Source organism: Cyprinus carpio, chromosome A25, assembly GCF_018340385.1.
Source record: "Cyprinus carpio isolate SPL01 chromosome A25, ASM1834038v1, whole genome shotgun sequence".
Classification (NCBI taxonomy): Eukaryota; Metazoa; Chordata; class Actinopteri; order Cypriniformes; family Cyprinidae; genus Cyprinus; species Cyprinus carpio.
In genome coordinates, this window is record NC_056596.1 from 8,121,824 (window position 1) to 8,149,494 (window position 27,671).

General features: G+C 37.1%; 1 protein-coding gene across 2 annotated transcripts in view; it reads left to right on the plus strand.

Annotated features, from left to right (window-relative positions):
* The window catches only part of LOC109060824 (homeodomain-interacting protein kinase 3-like), a 38,983-nt gene that overhangs the window by 1,752 nt on the left and 9,560 nt on the right, over positions 1-27,671 (plus strand). The window contains exons 2-10 of one of the 2 annotated variants that reach the window (XM_042715274.1): positions 1,502-2,705; positions 19,011-19,134; positions 23,170-23,289; positions 24,613-24,699; positions 25,263-25,447; positions 25,534-25,696; positions 25,794-25,917; positions 27,223-27,344; positions 27,493-27,608. In XM_042715274.1, coding sequence (XP_042571208.1) covers positions 1,504-2,705; positions 19,011-19,134; positions 23,170-23,289; positions 24,613-24,699; positions 25,263-25,447; positions 25,534-25,696; positions 25,794-25,917; positions 27,223-27,344; positions 27,493-27,608 — 2,243 coding nt within the window. In that variant the 5' untranslated portion in view covers positions 1,502-1,503. Of the gene's footprint in view, positions 1-1,501; positions 2,706-19,010; positions 19,135-23,169; positions 23,290-24,612; positions 24,700-25,262; positions 25,448-25,533; positions 25,697-25,793; positions 25,918-27,222; positions 27,345-27,489; positions 27,609-27,671 lie in introns of both variants that reach the window. The other variant, XM_042715273.1, reaches the window with a different exon arrangement.

A 27,671-nucleotide genomic window follows, 5' to 3' on the forward strand; every position in this document is an offset into this window, starting at 1 on the left:
GGAGTATTATGAGTTCCTCATTGATATTACAATCACTTTCCATCACTAGGAAAATTTATGCCTGTCAGTTCAATAAAGTTTACTTCCCAATCAGTTCCTGCCGTTAAACTTTTTTATAGCTCGAGCAGTTGCAGTATCAACAGGTGTTTTCCCTGTGCCATCTCTCGCCTAACCCAATTAGGTCTTGACATGGGAAAAGGTCAGTTGCCAGCTGCTTATAGCAGAAGGCAGTGGCGTTTGAAAGCAGTAGAGAGACCTGTAAACCTAAACCTTTGCTGGTGCCTCCTTGCTATTGGGGGATTACGCTACTATAGGACAGACCTCGTAAAAACACTCCTCCAGATGGGACTGTCCTTTTAAAGCTGTTGAGTCAGTCTCTGGTTGCAAACCTAGATGTTGTTTACACAGTCAGGAATAAAGACCTGATTGAAACAGAAACGCATGATTTAAACCTGGAGTTTGGTGTGGTAGTGTGAATGAATGAGGCCTTTTATAACGGCCCTGGAAGTGAAATCCATTAGATGTGCATTCTCCATTAAACGACGTGGTATGTTTGCACCCCTTTTATAACCTCAATATGTGTTAGCTTGCTTATAAGTGTGTGAGAGAGTTAGTATGTGGGTGTGTAAGAGCCACACCCGTCCTCGTGTCTGAACTTGTGCCATATGTTGTGCCAGCATAAGTAGTCTGTCTCCCACGAAACTAAGACAGCTAATCCCCATTGGTCACTTGTCTGTCTGAATCTGCTAATATGATATCACTGGCTTTATTGTACACGAGGGCTGAGCGATTAATCAAAACAAAAATCATCGCTATTTGGCTTATTAATCAAATTGCAAAGGCTGAATTTTATTTAAATAAATATATGTGCATGTTTTAAATAAAGTCTTCATTTATACACAAGCAGATCATTACAGTGTTTTTGGTGTCTCAGTTCAGAATTACTACTTTACACAATCTCCATTTCTGAATTTGCTGCAGTTGCTTTGCTTGTAATGTGCATTTGAAATGCAACACTCACCAAACATTTCAACATTTTTTTTTTTTTGAGAAGTTTAGAAACCTGTTGCCAAAAGACAAGAACCTTTTTGCAAAAGCAAAACCTTAGTAGTTCAGTGTTTAAAAATGAAGAAAACAAGGCATAAATATTAGTGTTGCAATTTGACAGTTTTGCAGTAAAACAAGCACAGTAATTATGGAGCTCTTTAAAAAATATCACATTTTATAAATCACAGTTGTATTTGCAGTTCCTTTTTTTCTTTTTTATGTGCAGCCCCATGGCATACTTAAAATGCTTTTTAAGCTTTATAAACTTTCCCTTCAGGAGTTAGTGAGATTTAGTGTATTTATCATGTAATGCTTTCAACAAACCATCTTTTTTTGGATCTTTTATAATAGCAGCAGGTTTTGTTTTGATGATTATGACTGTATAAAACTGTAAGCGGCATCAGTGAAATGGCTAACACAGGCTAACCCTTTTCTTCCCCTCTGACCTTTACAGGTATGGCCTCACAGGTTACGGTCTGCCCACCACATGTTTATCAACCCCAGACAAGTGCCTTTTGCAGAGCGAAGAGAATCGATCCCAGCAGCTGTGTTTACCATGAGAAGATAACTCGCACTTACGTGGTTGGTGTGAATCTAGGCATTGCGCACCCTACGGATATTATACCTTTGTCGAGAATCGAAGCTTTAACTAGCGAGAAACCCTGTGCCACACAGGACGTCTTGAAACAGACTGAAACAGCTCCACGGGAGCTCCTTGGAAAGGCTTCCTCGCCATACAAACGTGTGGCATCGGAAGGCAAACTTCAGTATTTCTCCAGAGTGGCCGCGGCAGTTGAAGAAGAAAGTGGAGACAGTGGCCAAAACAGCCAAAGTAGTAGTAGTAGAAGTGGTGGAGGTGCTCCGGAAGGGGCGGAGAGAATCGAGAGGAACGGTGGTTTGAATACGTTCGACGGAACCCAAAGATGTGGGTTTAAATGCAAAGAGGAGGAGATTGAGAACGGCAAGAGCATCATGCAGATAGTAGAGGAGCATTCGACTCTACCTGCCATGTTGCAAACAAACGTTGGAAGCACGACTGCAGTAGGCGTGGCTCCGCCCTCGCAGAACGGGACGGGAGCCGTGAGCGGGACAGTCGACGGCGACTATCAGTTAGTCCAACATGAAGTGCTGTGCTCCATGAAGCACACCTACGAAGTGTTGGAGTTCTTGGGACGTGGTACGTTTGGTCAGGTGGTCAAATGTTGGAAGCGAGGCACCAATGAGATTGTGGCAGTGAAGATACTGAAGAACCACCCATCATATGCCCGCCAGGGCCAGATCGAGGTGAGCATCCTGGCCCGACTGAGCGGGGAGAACGCAGAGGAGCATAACCTGGTGAGGGCTTTCGAGTGCTTTCAGCACAGAAGCCACACCTGTCTGGTGTTCGAAATGCTGGAGCAGAACCTGTACGACTTCCTCAAGCAGAACAAGTTCAGTCCGTTGCCGCTGAAGGTGATTAGGCCCGTTCTGCAACAGGTGGCCACGGCACTGAAGAAGCTCAAAAGCTTGGGCCTGATCCATGCCGATCTTAAACCAGAGAACATTATGCTGGTAGATCCTGTGAGGCAACCCTTCCGTGTGAAAGTGATTGACTTTGGCTCTGCCAGCCATGTCTCCAAAGCTGTGTGTTCGACGTACCTGCAGTCTCGCTACTACAGGTAAGCTGAGTTTTTTTTGTTTCCTCTAATAGGCTGACTACTTGTCATGTCCCTGTTTAATCATAAATAGACTTTTGGAATTTGTGGCAAGTATAAAGATATCATTTGTGGTGTTCGTTTTGAGGAAGTCAAACTGAGGAAGGTTTACTTAAGCCGCGCTTCCTGTTAGAACAATTATGTAATTCTGTCTAAAGTTTGATGGTAAGCTGTCTTTGTATCCACCATGGAGCTACACCCATACTATATTTATGTAACTAAAAAAAAAAAAAAAAAAAAAAAAGCCTTATAAAGTTTTCGACTAGTTTGGTTCCCTCTTGTCTGCTTTTTCCTAATGGGGTCAGTTCAGTCCGCAATGGCTGTACTTTGTGTCTCTATGTGGTTGGCAGTTCTTTAGGAAGAATGTGGTTTGCTGAAGTGATTCATGGGACACGGAAGAACATGGAAACTTAAGTCTTAAATTAGAATATGCCAGATGTTTGTGTTTTAAGTTCTCAAACTAAGTCAAACTTAATTAGTATTTTTTTAACCCCCCAAATTTCATTTCATGCATTCTGTCTATAGTTGTAGTAAATTCAGCCAAAAATTAAAACTCAACCTCATGTAGTTCTTAAGATGTATGACTTTCTTGCTTTTTTGAAAACAAGTGCACAATACATTATGCATTATTATGCTTCAAAAAGTTCAAAAGTCTGGGGTCAGTAAGATCTTTTTTGAAAATGTGTTTTTATTCAACAAAGATGCATTAAATGATCAAAAGTGGCAGGAAAGACATTTATAATGTTCCAAAGTATTTTTTGAACTTTCTTTTCATCAAAGAATAAGAAGAAATTGTATCATGGTTTCCACAAAAATATTTAGCAGCACAGCTGTTTTCAACATCAGAAAAATATAAAAATTTTCTTCAGCAGCAAATCAGTATGTTCAGCATAAATCATCAAATTATTTCTGAAGGATCATGTGACACTGAAGGCTGGAGTAATGACTGCTGAAAATTCAGCTTTGCCATCACAGGAATAAATTACGGTTTACATTATACTCTGATAGAAACTGTTATTTTAAATGGTAATACTTACAGTATTTCACAAATTACACTTTTTACTGTATTTTTCATTAAATAAACATTTTTATTTTATTAAACAGAAAAAATCTTTCAGACCACAAACTCTTGAATTGTAGTATGTATTTTGAAGATTTTTTTTCAGCTGTTTTTGTCTGTTAGTGGGGTCCAAGACAACTAAATAACTCTGTAACTTCCACTGGGTGGACAAAAACATTTTTCTGAACATCAAATAAGAAAATATTACAGGTTTGCAACGGTGTGTGGATAAGTAAATAATTATTTTATTTTTGGGTGAACTGTCCCTTTAAGACGTTTGTGCAACTGAAAGGCATACAAAATAGGTTTCGAACAAAATGTGACATTGCGGTGCGCAGTACAGTCTGTCTCTGTAAACGGTTTGTGGGGAAGCTATCAGCGAACAAGATAAAGAGGAACTAGGCGCTAGTTTAAATAGGGCATTTGAACTCTTTGTACTTTAGCACTGCCACAGTTTGGTGCCTGCAACTGTATGAACCCTCGGCCCATGCAGGTGGCACATGTGAATGTGTTGCTTAGCATGTGAATGAGATGAACTGAGGAACGTGTCTCTTGGTAATGCTGTCTTTGCACTCAAAAGAAGTGTGATAACAGATGTTTTTATAGAAGGTTATGCATCATCATTCACTCTCGCTTGTTTTTCTTTTTTTCTGGGCATTTGTTCATGACTCTTTACAGTGTTCGTGTTAAATCATTACATAAGTACTGAGTAGTTTTAACAAACAACTTGTACTTTGTGTGCAATTATTTTGAGTGGTTTGTAATTGTGCTTTGTTTGCTATTGTAATTAATTAGTCACAAGTAATGTTGTTTAACATTATCATTGTAATATAAAGTGTTAATTTGTTAACATCTTCCACTTCTATTTGTGGTGCTTTTTGTTTTTATAAAGTGCACATTTTGTTCTATAAACAAACATGAGTGCTTATGGATAACTGAATTAGTGTTCAAGAATTGTTAAACCTAGGCTAATTGTTGTTAGTTATTTCATAAAACTTTCATCAAAGATTCTTATGTATTGGTATGTCTTTGTATGTCAGATATTGCTGTGTTTTTGATAAAAGCCCCACATTGTGGCATTTATCTGTAGCATTCAGAACATGTTTGCATCCCAAAGTGGGGGAAAAGGGCATTGTTGTGTGCTTCTGTTTTCCATTTGTCCCCTGGTTCTGTCGGCATGATCGATGCCTTAAGAATCCATAGATTGTTCCCTGTACAGATCTGGCTCACCTAAATTTAGAGCAGATCTTGTTGTTCATAGTCACTGAGGTATGTGAGGTTGTCATGACAAGTATTTATTTTTCGTACTTGCAGCAGGCTGCGTTGAGCATGTACCCATGTGCCAGGAAGTGAAATTTTGCAGGTGTCGTGCTGTTGTTTTTTATGTTTCACACTGTTTTAGAACTGGTGTCTCTATGTTTGTGTTAAATTATTATTATTTTTTTTTTTCATTTTTATTAGGCTATTCGAAGAGTGATATTTTGTGTGGAACTTTTTAATAGTTTAGTCTTTGATCAGACTGTGTCAGCTTCATTTAGCCGAAAACTGAAACCAAAAACCTTTGGTAATTAAATTTGTGTATTTGGGTATGCTTCTGTATACTGTTGATAAAAAAGTTCTTTGCAAAAAGCTGCCTCTCGATATTTCAGCCAAATAAATTTGGCACTCTATCAACATTTTTGCTAGCAAACTGCATCCATGCTCTTGACATGTTTACGTGTTGTAGCATAATAACACAGTGTGCATTAAATAAGCAGGGGGGGAGGAAGCATCATATAAGAAGTGCTCATTTAAAGTCACTGTTTTGGCCCTCCAAAACTATTTTGTATGAAACCGATTAGTTCGGTTTTGAATTGGTCAAATTGGAAATTGGTTGCCTAAATTTTGGTGATGTTGCAGAAAAGGCTATCATGTAGTAATAGCGGTATCCCTAGTTGTAACTCTGGTAATGTACTAGTGGTCCTTTTGTTAAAATAACCACCGTCGCCCATTAATAATTCACTTAATGGGTTGCTTAGGTCAGTGTGTGTTGGGTTCCAAGTAAAGTGAGGTACCTGCTTCAGTTTCAAGTTGCTACAGGAAAGGGTCATTAGGCGGCATTAATTTTTTTATGGCCTCCTGAAGTGACTCATCCTGTTCAACCCTCTACGTACACTTTGGCAATTGAATCGCCATTGGCTAGTAAATTGTTTAGTTTTTTCACCAGACTGATATACTAATATATATTAGTGCTTTTATATGATTAATTGATTAATTGATTAGTTTTTGTTTATATGTTTTTTTTTTGTTTATTTATGTATATATATAAATACACACACATACAGTATATATTTTGAACATTTTTACATTTGTGTATACATTTCTATAGTTATATTTTTGTATTATAGATAAATATATTTAATATATAAACGTAGCATATTTTTCTTAAATGTATGCATGTGTGTGTTGTGAATTTATATATACATAATAAATATAAAACGTACACACTCATTATGTAAACAAAAACTTATTTTGGATGCGATTAATCACGATTAATCATTTGACAGGAAAACCCGGCAGTTCTTAAAAGATGAAAAAATCCAAAGAAAAATACAACGAAGAATATAGTTGATATGTAGAGCATCAATTCTGCATGTATGTAAGTAGTGCCCTCTGATTTCTGCTATGCGGAAAACGCAGACGGAATCGTGGAATCCAGTCATAAAAATGGAATTCACAGTTTAACGCGGAATGTCACAGAATTTGTAAAATTGAAAATGAATAAATTCAAAGTAGGTCATTACAATTAAATCTGGGATTGAAGCGATGTGGCTTGGTAAACCTTGAAATACAAGAACAAAGGCTTATAATGGCTGAATAAAAACAAAAGAAAAAACGGAATTTGGAAAAAAATAAAACAGAATTTAGGAAAAAATAAAACTGATTTCATAGGGCCCTATGTAAGACTCCCTCGCTCTCTCTGCTCTGACCAAAGAAATGGCGAGTCGTGTGCCTTTACACTAGAGTTTACAGTACGTGAAACACAGGTACGCTGCGCATCCATTCAGATTTACTGAAAAAAATCATAGATCGCTTGACAGAGAGTGAAACCCTGAAGCGCTCAGTCAGAGTGTTCAGCGAGTGAAAATATGTGTGCTAAACTTATACTTGGCCTCCAACTCACACACTGGTGAGTAAAATCTGAGAATTTATTAGCCATTTGCTAATATAAGACCTCATTTAGTCGCCCAGAGTGAAGATTTAATCACATATGCGAGTGATTTACTCGCAATGTAGAGAGTTGCAGTTGTTTTCTTGACACCTATACTGCCTTTGTTTGGCTGAATCATAGGATTCTTTCTTCTCAACAAAAGTATTTTGAAGTATCCAATAGCAGCTGCTTAAAAGTACATCCTTTCCATGTCTAAATGAATTTCTCTCACAGATTGTGGGAGATTGCTTTAAGAAACCCAGTACAGTTGATGAAGTCACTTTAAGTGGGAAATACATTTTTTGCAAAATTGATTGTGCTCAAATCAGCTCCAGGTTTCCCCATTTAGCTCTGGGTTTTGAAACAGGCTGTTTAACCACCAGAAGGATAATGGTGTCAGAACATTGGAAACAGTGTTAAAACCCAGGAAAACCGATATACACAGGGCAGTTGCATAACAATCCGCTTGCATTTAACAGAAGGCCAAGTGACGGGACCCAAGTCTGGCTGGCCTCCATGGATTGTGTGTGCTCTTCAAATAACCAGCGGTCTGTACTCAGAATCCTGCACTATAAACCCTAAAGTTGGGCAGGTGAGAGAGTCCCTCCATGCGGTTTCGGGGTCCTTGGCTTTGCTGAACTCGCATAATTTTGGAATGATAATTTGGTGCTTGTTTTTATGTGCAAAGGGAACATTTTTGGTACTGCCTGTAAATGTCAGCTTGTTTTTCCCGGATTTTGCTGCCTTCAGTTTTTTTGTTCTCAAGATAAACAAAACCATAGCTGTGCCTAATTTTAGCCATTTTCGTGGTTTTTCATATCCTGTGTTGTGCATTTTAGCAGTTTAACTCATACCTAGAAAAGTGTGAAAGTCATTGGCCTTATTTTAAAATGCAGACACTATCATATCTGTGCAGGCACACCCACTGAAACCAAATAAGCACCCATAATAAGCATTATGCGACACTTCTGTTTTTCTGTCTTTTTTTCATCTTCTCCCTTATAAGTCATACAGTTTAAAGTCCTTACACACTGGTCTCTCCTCTGCTTTAACAAATATGTTTTTGCTTCAGGAAGATGTGGAGTGAATCATTCAGTTAAAGTGCTCTCAAAATTGAGACCTTGACTTTGCCCAAAGTCAACCATTTATTCTTATGCCATCACTTTTTTTTTTCTTTTTTTTTTGCACGTTTTCCCACTTAGGTTGCTTGAAACCTCATGGTAAACAAGACTAATGGTTCGAATATAATGCACAACTAAGTGCAACCTCCTGCGCAGCTTCTAAAAGCATAAGTGGGCCAATGTATCATCACTAGCAGCTGCATTTGTGACATTTTTTCCCCCTAAGTCTATGGTCTTCATGCATCCCTTTGTATAATACATCTTGACCAAGACCCACGTTCATCTGTGGCCTGAGGAATGACCGTAAGTATGAACATCTGCTTTCTGTCGGTGTGTTTTAGATCACGTGAATGCCTGGCCCCCATTTGGAGCGGACTTGCTCTCGCTTCAAATGAAGAAGATCTAATTGGCCAGATTCCTGGACTAATGAACAGCCTGAAGGGTTCGGTGGTATGGTGCACTTGGAAAGAGCATCTAGGAAAGCACACATCTAGTTGTTTGTGTATCCCAGGCCCTTTGATGCAGCATTCATGCATTGCAAACTCCTCACAGCGTTAGTGGGTTCGGTCAGGCTTTGTTTACTAGGTTTTGAATGCTCTTTGACCTCCTACCAGATGATAGTTACTGAACCCTAACGTGTCTGTCATTAATAGAGACACCGTGTTTTTTTATTCTGGGTGTTCACTCAGGTTGTGTAGTCACTTTGATGGTCTTAGAGAGCTTGATGGTCTGATCTTGACCCTTTAACATGACTGACTTTAGCATAGCCACATGACAAGCACTGCCAATAGCATCACTTTAGAGTTTTTTTTCTTTTCTTTTCTTTTTTTTTGAAATTCTAATATCTTGAGGAGGAGATGCACCAATAATATTTTTTTTTTATTAATTTTGTTTAAATTATAGATATAAAAAAATAAAGGCTTGTTACAAGTGAATTTAGGATATTATAATTTCCAATATGAATAATGGATACTCTTTCTGAGATTTGCCAAAGATTACATTTTAACAGAGTCATTAAATTATTATTATTATTATTATTATTATTATTATTTATTTTTTAATTTCATGAATGAAAATTGTCAAAGGTAATTATAGATCCAGTATTGGCCATTATAATTTAAAACATCTCTACAATCAACCAGTAAACATGAAGGTACTGATGCATTTTTTTATCCCTAGAGATTTTTGAAGGTAATTCTGTCTAGAATGGCTTGAACTAGGGCTGCACGATGTGTCGTTTAAGCATCGATATCGCGATGTACGAATCCACGATAGTCACATCGTAGTTGACCCGTTATTCATTAACCGTACGGGCTGCTCCCCGGCCCTTGACGAATGTGATTCGCGGATTAATTGCACAGTCTAACCATCATAGAGTGAAAGTTTATCATTTGCATGTGTTTTTAAGTCCTGTCAGTTTAACAGGGCGCATATAAGAACGAGCAGAGAGTGAGCGAGAGAGAGAGAGAGAGAGCGCGCCCAGGTCGCGCGCGCGCTCAACTTCACCGTCTTCAACACGAGCGCTGTCTTTCTCTCTCCCTCGCGCATATTAATCAAAATCAATTGACACGATGGTGTCGGAAAAAAAAAAATAAAAAACCTATCCAGTGATGAAATGTTTTCTGTGTTGTCAAATCTTGTGCGATATCCTAAACTGCCGAGATAATTACACAACACGTGCCATACACGTCTGATTTCGCGAACTAATGATTCCTTTGAACCGATTCAATATTAATGAAACTGACCTGTCCAACACTGAACTCACGAGACGTCTAAATTGGTGTATTAAAAAAAATCTGTAACACTTTACAATAATGTTATATTTATTAAACTATTTAACTACATTATTTAACATTTACTATTACTAAACTGCACTTCTACAACATTGTTAATTTCAACATTTAGGCTATAGCCTTCATTGTTGAAATCAAAAGTATTTGTTAACATAATTAATGCACTGTGAAGTGACATTACCAAACAATGAACACCTGGGTTTTTATAAACTAAGATAAACAAAGATTAATAAATATAGTAACAAAAGTATTGCTCGTGGTAAGTTCATGTTAGTTAATATGTTAACAATTCAAAACCATATCCTAAAGTTACAAACAAATAATTTACTCTAATTTTAAATAATACTCTGATGTTTAACTCATTTAAAATGAGAATGTAAGTGGCTCACCCCATTTTTGTTTGTAAGAAAAAATTTAATTAGATTTCATATCGCAATATATATCGCAGAAAAATAAAATATCGCAATGTAATTTTTTCCCAATATCGTGCAGCCCTGGCTTGAACGTTGGTTCACATTTAATGCATCAAGATGCATGTAGGATCAATTTTACTGTGTTTACATAGTGATGCGTCATGCAAATTGTCCATTGCTGGTTGCGATTAGGTCAGCGGCAAATCGAAATTGAAATCAGACCGATAAGGTTTATGTGTGGTGGTTGCCAACTGTGTTTTAAGAGCCTGGAATCAGTTTGTGTGCTTTGATCCATTTGTCAGATCATCATGATATTTAATTGTCTGTATGTCATCCGCTTGAGGATGAAACCTGATCACACGCCCTTCCTGTAACAGCTTACCATTGCTGTTCGACATTTTGAATTGGGACAGGATAGGTTACAGGTGTGAAGCCTTATACCTTCCTTAGAACCTGGAGTCTGTTTTACATGCCATCTGGTATAAGGTTCACCTTTCATCTGTAGAAGCTTCTGGCTTGCTTCCCAAACTTCAGGGCTTACGGCATCAAGAGTTTATGAGAGCGATTGCAGAGTCTCGTATCACCTTAGTCACTTAGATCCAGTCCTACTGAAAACCTTCACATGAAAGGCTGTTTTTGTCTTTAGGAGTAAACTAAAAGAACACTGAATCTGTGTCTACAGAATTCCACAAAGTTGAGTGGATTTGGAAAATTCTACAAATGGTTCGTTACACATTCTCTTATTGAAAATGTACTAATTTGAATTTACTTTCAACTACCAATCATAATGCAGCACTCTGTTTAACACCATGTTAATATTGCCCCAGATTCAAGACAGAGTCAAAAAAAAAAAAAAAAAAAACTACAGATTCTCAGCCACATCATTAGACATTAAGCAGTTAGGAGCCTTTCGTCTTCTCAAGAACATCAAAACCAAATCAATACCTAATAATATAGCTGTTCTCCTGAGATCATCACGCTTTATAGAGGATTATTTTCAGCTCTGTCTAATGTACATTGATTCCATTGAAGCCGGGCAGACTGTCTGCATTTCTCAGCATTTCCGGTGGGAGCTAAAATGATGCAGCGTTGAAAAGGCTTTGTTTATTGCTCTGGTGCCTCTGCCTCATAACGGTCCATGCAAACAACACTTCCGTCTCTAAAGAGCTTGAAAAAAAACAAGCTTAATTTTGTTGTTGTTGTTTTATTTTTTAAAGAACTTGGTTTGTTTACCTGGCAACATTATCGGTTGGTCTACCTGAATTATTATTTTTCAATATAATTAATGCTTTTATAGCTTTATTGATATTTTGTTTAAATTTTTATTTTTATATATTTTCTGTTTTCATTTTCAGATATGTCTATATAGTTATTTTATTTCAGTTGCAGTTAATTTAGTGCAAATTAAAGTAAAACCTTATATACACAATATACAATATATATATATATACACAAGTTTTTCTCAGACCAGTAAATTAGTTTCACTCCTGCTTATGATTCGTGAGTATAAGAGCACTTTAAACAACATTATATTAATTATTTTTTTATTTTAAAGTTTTTTTTTTATTATTTATATTTTAAGCCAGATTTTTCTTTAGTGAATCAGTTCTAAAAACTGATTCAGTTACTCATTGTAAACATTTTGCTTGCTTTAATATGTTTTGATGTTGCTGTATCTCACTAAACTTTGTTATAAACTGCTGTGTCCTCTTGTTTTAGCTTCACATTTCACCCGTTCTCATAACCTAAACCCGCTGATGGGAATTTGTTTAGCTGTGACCTCAGGAATGCTTCCATTAAACTTCCATTAAAAAATGGTTTGGTTGGTGCTATAAACCCTAAACTCTGTTCTGGAATAGCACTGGTTGCAAGGTCTAACAGAATGTGATTTTTCTAGCCAATGTGTTCTCATTGTAAGCTCTGCTTCTAGAACTAAGGGACTGTGCACAAGCCAGGCTTTAGCTATGAGTGGTATGTTGTACCCTTTGGGCGTTAACTGGAGAAAAACATTAGCTTGTCTGTATGTTTTGCAACACATGACTGTGTTATGGTTGGATATAGGAATTAAGGGAATTGTTTTAGTGCTTGCCAGTCCCAACCCCACCCCCCACCCCCTCCCGCCAATGTACAAAAATGTGAAAATAAATGTTCCAAAAGGGGGTTTTAACAGTGATGCCATAGAAGAACCATTTTGGATTCCCCAAAGAACCTTAGTGAACAGTACTTAAAAAGAATGGTGTAAAGGACATTTTAATAATCTAAAGATTTTTTTTCCCATTATAAAGAACCTTTTGTGCAATCAAAAGGTTCCGTTGATTACAGGATATTCAATCCAAAACAAAACAAAACGTTATACACCACTCACGGTATGTATTGTGATACTCTCTTGGCCTACACTGCTGGGACACTTCAAATGCATAAGGCCATGATGGTTTTAAATTGCTTGAATCACTTTGAAAAGGAAGTAAGAGTAAAATCTGCATAATTAATCTGTCATATAGGCTACATAAAATTATAATGAGAACACCACTGTAAAAGAATATGCCATGTTTCAGTGCGTTGTAATGAAAAGAATGCGTCCACAAAGTTATATCTTCATGACTAGTACAGTCAAGTTTTCTTATGCAGCCACTCACAGAACCCTACCCCCACAGCAAACAGAACCGAACCAAACCGAACCATGGCTCCAAAACCGTGATATGAACCGATCTGTGGCTTTGGTATATCGTTACACCCCTACCGTTGATGTTAAAGGTTCTTAATGGAACCATGGATGCTAATAAAGAACCTTTATTGTTAAAAGTGTAGTACTTATTCAGGACAGGTTCTCCTAAAACTGCCAAACAAATTGTGGGTGTTGTCTAACAGATCTGAAAAAGGGGTGTCAGAGGTGTTGCCTGACAGATTTGCAGCTAACAATCATGTTTCATGTTACTTGAGCTTTTTTCACACAGAAATTCAGGAAAATACACGGATAATGTGTCCCAAGATCGTTTAATTGTGGTTCATTCACACTGCCAGTGATTTTCCGGAATCTGTGTGTGCGTTCACACCTTCACACACATCCGGTAAAGACACAACATTATGATGTGACATGTAGTGTGACGCGTTCTGTTTAACTTAAGCTGGCGAACGATCACAACTTCAACGTGGATAGTGAGGGGCTACATAAACTCCGGCAATTTTACGAGATCAATGTGCAGTCTGAAAGGGGCTTTTGCGTGTTATTAAAAGTCCAGTACTCTACAGGATGTCATAACGGCTCGGGTTGTGTTACTCAACCTAAATTTCCTTTCAGATTTTTCAAAGTGCCATGATATATGTTCCATTGTGGCCCTCACTGAAAACTTTTGGATGACTTGTAGGGGAAGTCCGAATAACTGCTCTCTGCAGTAGGATATAAGATAAGCTGTGTTTGGGTGGGATTTGTTTACCGAGAACTCTCTGACTGGACGCTGAGCAAGAGGGGCGGAAAAAACCCAGTGACCCATGTCTTCTCATTCCCGTTCACAGAAGCCATACTGAAAGGCTTTAACACTGTTTGACTCCTGGTAGGCACGTGTGGATCATCTGCTGCATCTACGTGATTATATTCGGCTCTCTCTGGGCGGTTGACTTCGTGCCAGAGAGAGTTTGATGTCCTCGCCCCTTTTGTGAGCAACACAAGACGTTGAAAACCCAGGGGTTAGGCTGGGATGATCAGCTGGGGGCGGATTTCTGAAACTCCCACACCCTCACACGCTGCCTGTTTACGGTGAGAGACTGCTGACAGCGGTTTTGATACAGCTGATCTCCCTAATCTCACGTCCCCTGACACGCTTCGCCTTCTGTGTTTTCTTTTTTTTTTTTTTTTTTTTACATCCCCTGGCTGAAATCCCACCCTGATTGTCGTGCTCTCTAGACGATGTGCCCTATGCTTGTTTTCTGAACAGCTGCAGAGCTCCGTTGGCCTTTCGAGAGGTTATTGTGTGGTCAGGGCTTGCCGTCCCAGTAGCTGCTTTAGACTGCGGTCGCTCTAGGCTTTCCGCCTGCAGATTGAACCAGATGACTCGGACCCCCTCCTTCCCATCCCCTGATCTCACAGGAAATAACTGATGCTGGACAGGGGTTCAAATTTAGAATGGCCTTGCTTGACAAACACTGACTTGTTGGTTCGTACTGACTCAAAGAATATGGCCTTTTACCTTGTGGCCCCCATTAGCACTTTTGGTAAATTCCACCTTTTAGTCTTTCTTTTGGTCTTTAAAACATGATCTTGGTGGAGTCAGGTTGCACGACAGAGAACAGTGGATACACAACACCTCCCTTTGAAAACACTGTTGGTAAAGTTGATGCAGTATTGGTGAATATTCTCATGTTGCTGTTGTTTTTTATCTTACCTTATAATGTTGTTTGCTGGTCCAAAACAAATCTGATTGTTGGAGAGGTCAGGACAATTAAATCTGTATTTGTTCCAAAATAACCCCATATCCATCAGAATTATGGCTGTTGCAACAGTAGCTCCATGTGTGTTTCTCGCACCGTCAGGTCTGTCTTTTTTCGCTGAAATTAAAATGATTTTCTAGAATTGAATTCATCATACTAGGCATTTATCATCATTATCATGTTGGCAGAGATGTCTGTGTTTAATGAAATTGCATCTTACCTAGGGCTGCACAAATAATCAAATTTCTAATCGTGATTACAATTAAGGATGCCACAATTACGTAATCGTTTAAAGTCCACTTATGATTTTCTTAATGGTTAAAAAAAAAAAAATCTCTTTCTACAGGTTATCTGAAGAGTTTTTCCATTTTTTTTTTTTAAATTTTAGTTTTAGTATAATAATACCATGCATATATAACATGAATAAACCAATCCACTTCACATTTGAGGCTTAATACGATAGAAAAGCATTAGTTTTTCAGTTTAGAGTGTTTTTAAAATATGGCATGCGGTTGCTTCAAACAATGATATAAACATCATTCAATGATAATCATAATTAATAATTACTATTACAATAATCGTGCAGCCCTAATGTCACCATCTCAACATTTACTCAATAACTCATGTTATCAAATATTTGTATACGTGTAGTTGTGTGAAATTAAAAATGAGAATAACGTCACACCGTTTGTTAGTTTGTTTTTAGTCCACGCTGTTCTTGGCTGCTGTTCACAAATTGAGCTTTGCATTGAAATAAGCACTATGAAATCTAATCTTACTCCAGGGGAAAAGGCTTGAACATTTGAAGTCTGGCCTGGACTCGAGCAAACATAACACGGGTGCAAATGCTGCCTCTAGTCTTAACAGTAACTCTCTTTGTTTGAGTTGGGAAGTCCAGACCTGCCGTGTTATGTCATCATTTTTTTTTTTTTTTTTTTTTTTGACCTGATTTCTGTAACTTCCCCTGATTCTTTTACCTGAAATGCGACTTCCTGCTGACTGGGAATTTTTTTTTTTTTTTTTTTTTTTTTTTTACCACGATGATGTAAATGGCATTCTTAAACCTGAGTTATTAATTTTTGAGCAGAAACCAATTGTCCTTACAATATAATTTGGCAGTATGCAAAATTAACATGTTATCATTTAGGATTTGGCCTAATAGCCTCTTGTCCTTCAGTGCCCCTTGCTATGGGATTTCTCTGTGCAGCCGAAGTGTGGTAGTATGTTTATTGTTAGGCTTTGGATTTAGTCTGTTTGCCCATCGCTATGCTGGAGGTTTATTGGGGTTTAGTCTGTAAGATCTGTGCAGAATATATCAGACTCCATTTGTTCTGTCACTGTGCCAAACATACTCATGTTTGTACTGTCAGCTAAGCCAAACTGTAACCAGGGCAGAAAATAGCCTCTCGTGTCACAGTTTTAATAACCGGAGTGCTTGAAACAGTAGTAGTTCTGTGAAAACAACAACTGTCTGTAGAGTTCTTAACAACTGTGTTCTTATGTTCTGTAGTGGGTTATGTTATGGCATGGGTAATTTTATGTTATTATTCACTATATTTAATAAAATACATGTTTTTGCAGGACATTTAATGAATAGCTAAATGGGATCTGTACATGAACCATGCTGAATTGTTTGTTAAATATGGTGCCTAATTTAGTTGCTTAAAATATATTTAATAAGAATTTATAGTAGTTTCAGCTTTATTTACCACAGTTTGCATTGTTTAAATCCATTCTGCAAATATTTCTTCATAATCTCTGCAGAAGATGTGAAGGGAAACCATAGATTCTGTCTAGACCTAACTATATTATTATTTATAAAAAATAATGTATTACTATTAACTATATCTATTGCTTACTTAAATTATATTTTATAATAAATAATTAAATTTGCAGATTCTGTCTGGTGCCTAGATATATTAAATTATTTTTATTTTAAACATATTATTGATATTAGTTAGCCTGACTTCGTCATACTCATATTCTAGGCAGAATGTGAGTCTGATACTGCTCCATTGCACTTGAATTATGGGGCGTGTCTTAACCGAACCAGTAAAAAAAAAACCTCTGCACTCAATTGGATAGACCTACAACCAATCAGAGCAACGCAGTAAGTGACGTTAGGTAACGTTACAATATATTTTTTACAACATTTGCTTCATGTCACTATGTTATGAGTTACTTTCTAAGTCAGACAGTCAGATTAAATCTTACCATTTGTAAATGAGATGAACTTCATCCACGACGATACCCATTACGTTGGCTTGAAAAACATCGGAGCCAGCTGATAAATTAAACTTTTGCCGAATCCCGTTGGAAGGACGGCAAACACATCTTTCCCATCGACAAATGCCTTGATTGCGGTTCTTTGTTCGTCTTTTAAAAATGAATGCGCTGTCGATTTATTTTATTGCAGACGTGATAGCGGAATCTAAACAACTTACTTCTCCAGCTGCAGTCATAGTTGGTGAAAACCAATTCAACCCAAGCGCTCTTTGATGACTTGGGTGGTTACGTAACCGCAGATAGCCTGTCCATCATTGATTAAAGCCCGCCCTGGCAATTTGATTGGCTCGGCCTTCTGGGAGCCGAGCATAATTACTCCTCAATGGATCGAGTCCAGACCGAACTTCCCGTCCAAAAAATGTTGTGGGCGGGGTTCGGGCTGGCACCCAGGCTAGATATTTGTATTATTTTTAATAATATTTTGATCGAGTTAATAATGATAATAATAATAATTACTATTATTATTGTGTTATTATAAAAATAACCTTGCAGATTCTGTCTGGGCCTAGCTATGTTAAATAATTTTTATTTCAAATAGATTTTTAATATTAGTAATAATAATTGTAATGATGACAATATTAATCCAAGTAATAATAATAATAATAATAATAATTATTATGATTATTATTATTATTATTATATGTATTTTTTATAAGAAATAACCCTGCAGATTCTTTCTGGATCTAGCTGTATTAAATGCATTTATTATTGTTATTTAAATATATTTTGCAAAAATAATAATTGTTGTTGATTATTCTTATTCTTGTTCCTAATAATGAAATGTAATGTCTGGTTCTTAGGATATTTCAGTAATACACATGAAAGGTCCTTCATCTTATTTTCTTTTCCCAACTGTAAGCAATTAAACTTTGCTTCACACCCAAAACATTACAAGATTATTGCATTTTCTTTCTGCTTCGGTTTGCATTTAAATACTGTAACGCAGTCTTGTCCCCTGATAGCTGCACAAACAAAGCTAGCATTGCACTGTGTAGACCATCCCAGCACTGTTGTTTGTTGGACTCTCTGATGATGACTTGTCATTGTGAGTGAAAATCATGGGTTGAGCAGCTTAAAATGAATCCCAGCATTTGCTGCCGCAACACCTTTGGCTAAGAAGACTACAGATGGCGTAATTGTAGAGACAAATAAATGCAATAAAGAAAAACCTGTAACCTGATTTCAAAGCCTTGAATTTAAAAGGCAGTGTCACATAGCCAAGCCATTAGTGAATTATTCACAATGGCTTTTGTTACCACACAGGTAGGGTACTGTTGGTAGTTACAGCCGCTTACTAGTGACCTGTCATGACATATTCTGGTATCAATAGCTGTGGCAACAGTTACTGTTTTAACTGTGTATCCTTTAGGTGTTACATGTGTGAAGCTCGGACATACAGCAGAGCTTTAGTGCCTCAGGAGTTTGCTTTGTGGTTGATTATTTGACCAGGGTTAATTGTGTGTCATCAGACTCCTCCTCTGTCATCACCCAGTTTTGGTGTTTAGATCAGTCCTCATCTGTCGCTAGGCAGCCAGCGTTTTCCCTCTGGTTGTCACGGTAGCAGATGTGCATGGGCCCGTTGACGTCAAAGCCCAGGTCCAACAGCAGACTCGTGCTTCATCAGACCAGGAATGCTGCGTCATTAGGCTCAGGATCATATCAATATGGACGCGAAACATGACTCTTGAGCTTTAGTGAGCGTGAGATGAGTCTTACATAGGTGTTTCAAACCCAAACTACTGTGTATCATAAAATCATGTTTAATGTTACATTTAAAATTAGATGATGTGTATAAATCATCTTGATATTATCATAATGATTTGTTTGATTTCATATTGAGCGTTTCGCTCATCCAAACAAATGCTTGTTCATCCTTCTTTGGAGCTTTCGTAATGAAGCGTCCCACTGCTTTTCAATCAACAGCCTGTTGTCAAGGTAACCACTCCATTAATTCTCATCTTTTCTTGATAATGTGTTCCAGGGCTCCAGAGATCATCCTGGGCTTACCCTTCTGTGAGGCCATAGACATGTGGTCACTGGGCTGCGTCATCGCTGAGCTCTTCTTGGGCTGGCCGCTTTATCCAGGAGCGCTGGAGTATGACCAGGTAAGATCAGCCAGTGATCTCGGATAATGATCCACTTTGTTGCGTCCGACGCTAATGGGCAGCAGCATTTTAGAGGGTGACATCATTTGGGTTTTTTCTAATCAAAGAAAAGAAAATTGTCATCGTTAGTAGCAGTAGGATTGTGCATAACTTTCAAAATCTTGCTGGGTGCCTTTCTAATAAAACAGGATGCAGGGGTCTTGTGATTTATTTTTAAAAGAGACTGTTTTTAACTTGAATTCAGCATCTTAACACAAGTCCTGTTGCAAAGCTCAAACTGAAGAACAGGTAATGCACAGCATGCTAGTTAGAGATTGACCGATATTGGATTTTGGACAGCTGAGTTTATCTAGATTCTTTTTTTTTTTCTTGTTGCTGGATGTAAAGATTGTTTAATAATTTTGTTTAATTGGTAAATATATAAATAAATAACCTGCACAAACAAATATATATTAGTATTATTTTATATATAGTAATTATAATATTATATATTTTATTTTAAGAGATCATCCTGGACCTGCCCTTAAAAAAAAAATAAGAAATTTTAGTCTTTTTTTTTTTTTTTTTGGGAAATGTTTTTTTTTTTTTTTCATTATTTTTTATTTATTTAAATTAATTTTAATTATAATAGGAAACAATTCATATGTAAACTAATAATATAATATAATATTTAGAATCTAGATATACTTAGTTGACAATTGTGAATGTAGATAACTGTGAATTTATGATAATTTAAATGCAAATTTTTATTAAACAGTCTGGATAGTATTTTTAGCCATAAATAACAGTGTAGTTTGGTATTTATTAGATTTCTCCACCAATAATTGCAAAATAGACAAAAAAAAAAGTGCAGATTTTGTAATGGACTTTTTGTAATGGTTTTATTTATCAGGTTTGTCAACTCAATACTTAAAGCAAATTTCTTTACGTAACATGAAAGATGACTCACAGACATTAAAAACGTGTGAGCGCGTTTACCATCATGGACCAGTGCTGCCGATAAACCAGATGTCTGAGGTGGTGTAAATGGCGCCTATGACAGTAGCAAAACTAGCCAGCTATGTCAGAATAGGCTGGTTTGGGTTTGCTGACCACAAACCCAGAGCTGCCTGTCCGTGCCAGCAATGAGTCCAGTTCCACTCCACACAGCAGAATGTATTTATAACTGAAAGCCCCACTCACACATAAATACACTCTCTGCACTATCAGCAGGTTCTCACTTCAGCACGCTCTCTGTGTTTGTGCAGCGCTTTGGCAACCTGATCATGTCAGTCGAACACCTCTAAGATGCCATAACCACTGCTTGTTTAACACAGCGGTGTTGTGCTTCAGTTCTTGTAAAAGGAGAGGTGGCGTCATAGTCGAGAGAGGAAGAGACGGAGAGGAATGAGAGCAAGCAGCCAAAGAGGGCTTTGTAGTGGCTTGTGTTTTCACTGGTAGAGGCTCACTATGACACAGTCTTTCTGAGAAGCAACAGATGCACGCTTGAAGGCGAACGTCGGCAGAGTTCACTGATCAGTAATACTTGGTTTCCCAAGGCAACAAGAACAGTGGTGTTTTTACACGGAGACTCATGCATTGGTGAGGTCGAACTGCTCCTGCTGTGGTTAACCAAACACAGTTTAATGCCTTTGTCATGTTATTTGCGTTATGAAGTCATTGCTTGTATTTATAAAAGGATGCTATGGCAAACAAATCACAACACTAAAGCAGCTGAGTTGCTTTTTTTGTTCTTAAAGGCACAATGTAATTTTTCGCCACTGTAGGACGTATTCAGAACAAACAAAGAAGTTTGATGACACCGTGACTGAGTGTGGAATCATGGGAGTTGTCGTCTTTATCCCCACAGCCGATGCAATCCGACGGGACTCGGGCAGAAATCATGTTAATGGATGAGCTAATGATTTATTTGCATAGTAGAATGAAGCAGAGTGAGGCTGAAAGCGGTCGAAGTGAAACGAGGTCGATGAATGAGAGTGACACATGTCTCGAAAGCAGCAGAGCTTTTATTATGCCACAGTCGACCGATTGCGCTCCTTCTGGTCGTGCGTATGTGAGGGAAAAAAAGCAGCGCTGTTTTATCATACTAGATACATTTGAAAGTTCTGTTATAATGCTACTATGTGTGGTCGTCACTGGTCTATTAAAACGCACAACATATTAAAGCGTCTTTGGTGTTTCCATGTTTTCTACAAAACATAAACGGAAATCGAGGGGTTATGACGTCATTGGCAGACGACACAATGACACTATGGACACGGTCCGTGTCACTAGTTAAAATTGCTTATTTCTGTGGATTTAAACATTCTTGGTAACATTTGGGATAATGCGAGTACACAAGTCAGCAAAATATATAACACTGTTCTATAGGTGATAACCAAAGGGTCTGTTACTACTAACCGAGGTCCAGTTAGAGCAGTTATTGAAGTCTATTAAAATGAAAAACAAGGCTGTCTTAAGGGCATAGGTCATTTCTGAAAATGCGTTTTCAGTGTTTTGCTGATTGAATAATCAAAACCAAGGGCAATATTTGTCACCAGAATTGATTTTAACAGACAATTTTACTATCTAACTGTAAACACAGTGTTTTTTAAATCCATTTTCAAATACACATTTTGGCTATTTATTTGTACTTGTTTTAAATCAATGATTTGAAACAAATTCTCTATGTGAGCTATTATGGCTAATGAATATAAAATGAAATCTATATCAAGTAGCTATGAAAAGTGCACAAGATGCACAAGATGCACAACCTCAAAGTCTTATATAACTGTTTTCTATTTTAATTTCTTAATGTAATTTATTTATGTAATGCACAACTGAATTTTCAGCAGCCATGACTCCAATCTTCAGAGTCACATGATCCTTCAGAAATCATTCTGATATGCTGATTTGGTGATCAAGAAACATTTCTTAATTTCAGTGTTGAAAACAATTGTGTTGCTTAATATAAAACTATATAACTATTTCAAATAAATGATGTAATCCTAAAGAAAAAAACTTTTGAATGATAGTGTATCATGGTACAATAAATGTTTTTAAATCTGTTTAGATTTCTGTTTAGTGTTAATTTCGTTAACGAGTATTTTTTTTTTTTTTTGGAGCTTTTTTTTTAGCACTTTCTGGATGAATTTTGTCATTTCCAGTGGCGTTTTCCCTGATCCATGGTTCATTTCTGTCATAGTTGTCATTTGCTTGAAATTAAGCATGGCGTTTCCTAACTAAGGTCAGCTGTGCCTGTAAGCGAGACACTTGAACCCAAGTTGCTTTATGGAAACTGTCCATGTAATGAGGTGTACTATAAATGAAAAACATTAGCCAAATGGTAAAGAACACATTTTGCCCAGTGTTGGCTTGCCTGTTCGGTGTGAGGATTGACATCTGTTGTGGGCAGAAAGAGTGGCCAACATCTTGACTTGGCATCTTAACAAAGCCTTGAGTAGCGGCAGACCCCATACTGTGCTCTGTATTAAGAGTGAAACACTGAGCTTTCCAAGCCTAGCTGTCATGAAACTCAACTCAGGGCTTGAAATAACAACTGAAGTTATTTGCTTATTTTTATCTCTTGTTTTGTGCATATCGTAGTGGTTTTTGCTGTTTCATGTTGATTGATATCACTGTGGTTTGTAGCTTCTTGAAACTTTTTTTTTTTTTTAAACCTGCAGATGCAAAATCACGGGTGACGTCAATGAATATTTGTTGCCTACAAATAAATTCAGGCCATTTTTATCTTTAGTAAGCACTAGGGTTATGGTACGAATATACTTGTCAAGACAAATCCTTTCTGAATGGTTCATTGGTATTTGGCACAGTTTTCCTGCTGCATACCACTTACATGGACCTGCCTATTCTAGACCAGTCTTATCTCGCATTACTTCCTCTTGGAATAGTGGAAAAGTACTACTCACATTGCCAACTTGTCATGCTTTGTGAATCACTCAACAGATTCTTGTCAAGAATGGATGGATTCAGCTTTACTTGTCTTATCAGAAATGACAATGTTGAGATCCACTAATACTATAAACATCTCTGCAGATTCGTTACATCTCTCAAACTCAAGGGTTGCCAGGAGAGCAGCTTCTGAACGTTGGGACGAAGACGGCCCGATTCTTCTGCAAGGAGTCTGATTCACCGTACACCGCCTGGAGACTGAAGGCAAGGGTCCATTTCTCATCCACTTAACCAGACGTTGCTGTCATAAACTTACAGCAGTGGTTCTCAAACTGGGGTACACGAACAAAATTCTGAGTTTTGGCATTCATTTAATTCTGCCCCAACTTAAAGTAACATTAAAACCAAACATGTATTTCTGACAAGCAAAATGTCGCTTCTGATGTAAAAACAGGAAAATGGGAGCATGATATCCAATCAGCTTACCTCATCTTTTGCGGTCAAAACTGACAGCATCCACACAAGCAGCGTGCATGTGATAGGATGGTTGCTGAATATGTTGCTTTAGCAAATCACGCTGCTGTTCAATGTATCTTTAAAGTAGATCTTCACTTAATAGCATGAAGAGCAAATATTAACACGGACTGAGATGGATTTAAACTCTCTTTGATACAGACAAACTCTGTGCGTGTTATTGTTTTCATGTTTAAGATATGCACAAGAATGCAATTAAATTTCCCTAAATATCCGAACGATGGCAAATGTGGCATTCATTTTACAACAGTTCAACAAAAAAAAGGTAATATTAAGTGAACATTTTAAATGTAGCGTACATTTGAAACAGAATATTGTCATGTTTGTTCTATTTTCCAACGAAATAGTTCTAGTGAAATCCTGTCATCTGGTGTGCATCTCCAAGCAAAATACAGCGGTGTTTCGTTAGTGAACTAATCTGCGGCTTTTAACCATTCCGAGAGTCAGTGATTAATAACCCATTCATAACTACAGCATTTTGCTTCGTTACTGAATGAGTGAATTAATGAATGTGATGCCTGGCTCATTAAAACAGCGACTTGCCCCCACCTATTGGCAGTTTTATTTTTAAATCTACAAGTATCGCTTCGATTTGCCATCATTTATTGCTTGCTTTATTATATTAATAATACACTTATTGGAATGTTACAAATATGACATAACATTTATTTACATTTATGCATTTAGCAGACGCTTTTATCCAAAGCGACTTACAGTGCATTCAGGCTAAAAAAAATTAAAAAAAAATTTAACCTAACGTAAAAAATGACAGACAGTGAATAAGGATATAAAATATTTGCCTCTATAAAGGTAAAAAAATGCACCTGTAAATCAGTTTAAGGGGGTAAATATTGTCCTTTAATAGAAAAGGTGTGACTGCAATATAAGTGGAAGAGAGGGGGTACGCAGAAGAATGTTAAATGTCCCAGGGGGTACGCCACCGTAAAAAGTTTGAGAACCACTGACTTACAGCATAGCTCTCTTGTCGAGTTATTGTCTGCTCCACATAAAGTTTTGATGTGAAGTTCTTATGTAATGACTTCAAACATGCAGACGACTGAAGAACATGAGACAGAAACGGGACTGAAGTCCAAGGAGGCGAGGAAGTACATTTTCAGCTGTCTAGATGACATTGGACATGTAAGTTTTTGCTTGCAAATCATCATGAGGAAATAAAAAGTGGAGAAATTGAGATTATTATTATTGCTGCTGTTGTTGTTGTTGTTATTACGATGTAGCATTAATATTAGCAACTATTATTAAGAGTAATGGTTTATAGTAATAATATAAAGTAATAATATTAACACTTATCATGATTATATAGAATAATAATGATTCTGATTATAAACAATATTTATTATATTATAATATTATATTTTAGATTATTTTTATTAGTATTATTTTATAATAATAATTATTATTAATAATAATAACAATATAAATGATAATTTATATACAATTATATAATTATACAGTAAATATATTTTTTATTATATTGTGTGTATATAAAATAATATGTTGTTGTTGTTATTATATTAGTATTGTTATAACCATACTATTATATAAAAATAATGATAGTAGTAATAAAAAATAGTAATAATGATGATAATAGTAATTATTATTGATGCTACTTTGTTGATTTATACAGTAATAATATTAATGATGATAATTGTATTTTTTTTATTTTTTTATTAATTTATCAGGTGAATCTAATGCTCAACATGGAGGGCTGTGACCAGTTGGCAGAGAAAGCTGACAGGAGAGAATTTGTGGACTTGCTAAAGATGATGCTGATGATTGATGCCGATCAGAGAATCGCCCCTTCAGATGCACTTACCCACCCTTTTGTCACTATGCAGCACCTGATGGATTTCCCCCATTGCAATCAGTATGTCCATTCATTTTTAATGCCAGTTTCACTGACTGTTTTTTTCTATTATGTGTGGTCATTCTCAAGGAAACTGTCTTCAACAGTGTCCAGTCTTGTTTCCACATCATGAACGTGTGTCACTCAAGAACCAGCATTTACGATACTCTCAACCGCAACAAAGCACCCCCGCTTATGAAGCCTGTGACGCTTCCAAGTGCTCCAAATATCACTGTCGCCTTCAACAAAATGCCATCTGTCCACTCTCAGGTAGAACTGCACACTCTGAAAAGAACTGGGGTTTAAGTCCAAGCAAGTAGACAACATATTGTTTCTGATTGTTGATCTATTTACCTTTCCATTTTAGACCCTGGCGCCATCTGCTCCACCTGTGGTGCATCCAGGAATTCCCATCCAGACAGGAAGCGCCCAGTTTGGGTGTAACGAAACCTTTCAGCAGGCGCTCATTCTATGCCCTCCTGCCCTTCAAGGTACTGGAAAGCACACCATAATGGGATGTGCATAATAATTTGAACCAGGTCTACATGATTTTGGGGAAAAAAATACAATTTAGAATATGATTTTGTTGTATTTTATAGGGCTGCACAATTTGGCCTAAAACTGTGATTTTATTTATTTATTTATATATATATATATATAATGATGATGATGATAATTTTACTGTAAAAAATGTTGTCATTATTATGATTACTACTACTGTTACTACTAAATTAATATAAACAAAATAATAAATAAAATACTTTTTAGTAGTAAGAAATATTTCGCTGTAAAAATAAAAAATAATTTAAGAAAATAATACTAATATAATAAATATTTTACAGTACTAATATTTATAGCTGTCTTAATTTCTTTATTTTCAAACATTAAACCAAGCGCTAAATTAGTGGAAACTGTAGGGAGATCTTAAAGCTCCTCTTTTGTTGACAACAGCCAGTTTAGAAAAATCAGTATGATAATAAAATAATTATGATTGTGATAATAATAATAATAATAATTGTACTGTAAAATGAAATTATTTTACTATAATTATTATTATTGTTGTTATTATTCTACTAAAATAAAATAAAAATTACTTTTTAATTATGAAAGTGACGTGACATTCAGCCAAGTATGGTGACCCATACTCAGAATTCGTGCTCTGCATTTAACCCATCCGAAGTGCACACACACACAGAGCAGTGAACACACACACACACTGTGAACACACACCCGGAGCAGTGGCCAGCCATTTTATGCTGCGGCGCCCGGGGAGCAGTTGGGGGTTCGGTGCCTTGCTCAAGGGCACCTAAGTCATGGTATTGAAGGTGGAGAGAGCGCTGCACATTCACTCCCCCCACCTACAATTCCTGCCGGCCCGATACTCGAACTCACAACCCTTCGATTGGGAGTCTGACTCTCTAACCATTAGGCCACGACTTCCCGACTTATTTTAGTAATCAGAAATACTGCTAATATTTCACTGGGGAGAAAAAAATATATAGTATTTAAGAAAATAATATTTGTATGATAATTTTATTTTACAGTACAACTTTAAAAATTATAGTACCTAACATTTATGGCTGTCTTTAATTTCTTTATTCTCAAACATTATACCATCAAGCTTTTATAATGGTGAAAACCGTAGGGAGATCTTAAAGCTCCTCTTTTGTGGATAACAGCTGATTTATAAATGCTTCTAAGTCCAAGTTGCATGTTGCATTCTTAAATGTGTGTTATAAGCGACAGCCCTAATTTGAACTGAGTGTTACTACTGATTTGGTTGTTTGACTCTACAGGAATCCCTTCAAACCCAAATCAGCCAGCAGGATATTCGGTAAGAATGGAAAACACTCTTTCTCTGGTGACCCAAGCCCCAGCTATCCAGCCTTTACCCATGAGACCAGGAGTTATAGCACAAGTAAGCCCTCATTTCACAAGCTGATGTGGAAAAATAATTGAAAACGGACGAGGGTTGTTATCCATGTTGACATACCAGTTTAGATATTAAACTCGAAGCCAGATAAATTACAAAGGTTCAGTGTTGTCCTTTTTCAACCTTTCAGCAGCCGTGGTCCAACAGAACTCCACAGATCCTGGTGCCAGCTTGGCAGCAGGTCCCGCCACCTGGTGCCAGTTTGGCATCCGATACAGTTGTTGGACCGCAGAGGCGAGGAGACTGGGGGTAAGTAGATCAAGAAGGAGATAGAACTCAAGTATCATGAGCTGACACCACCTCTTGAGTGTT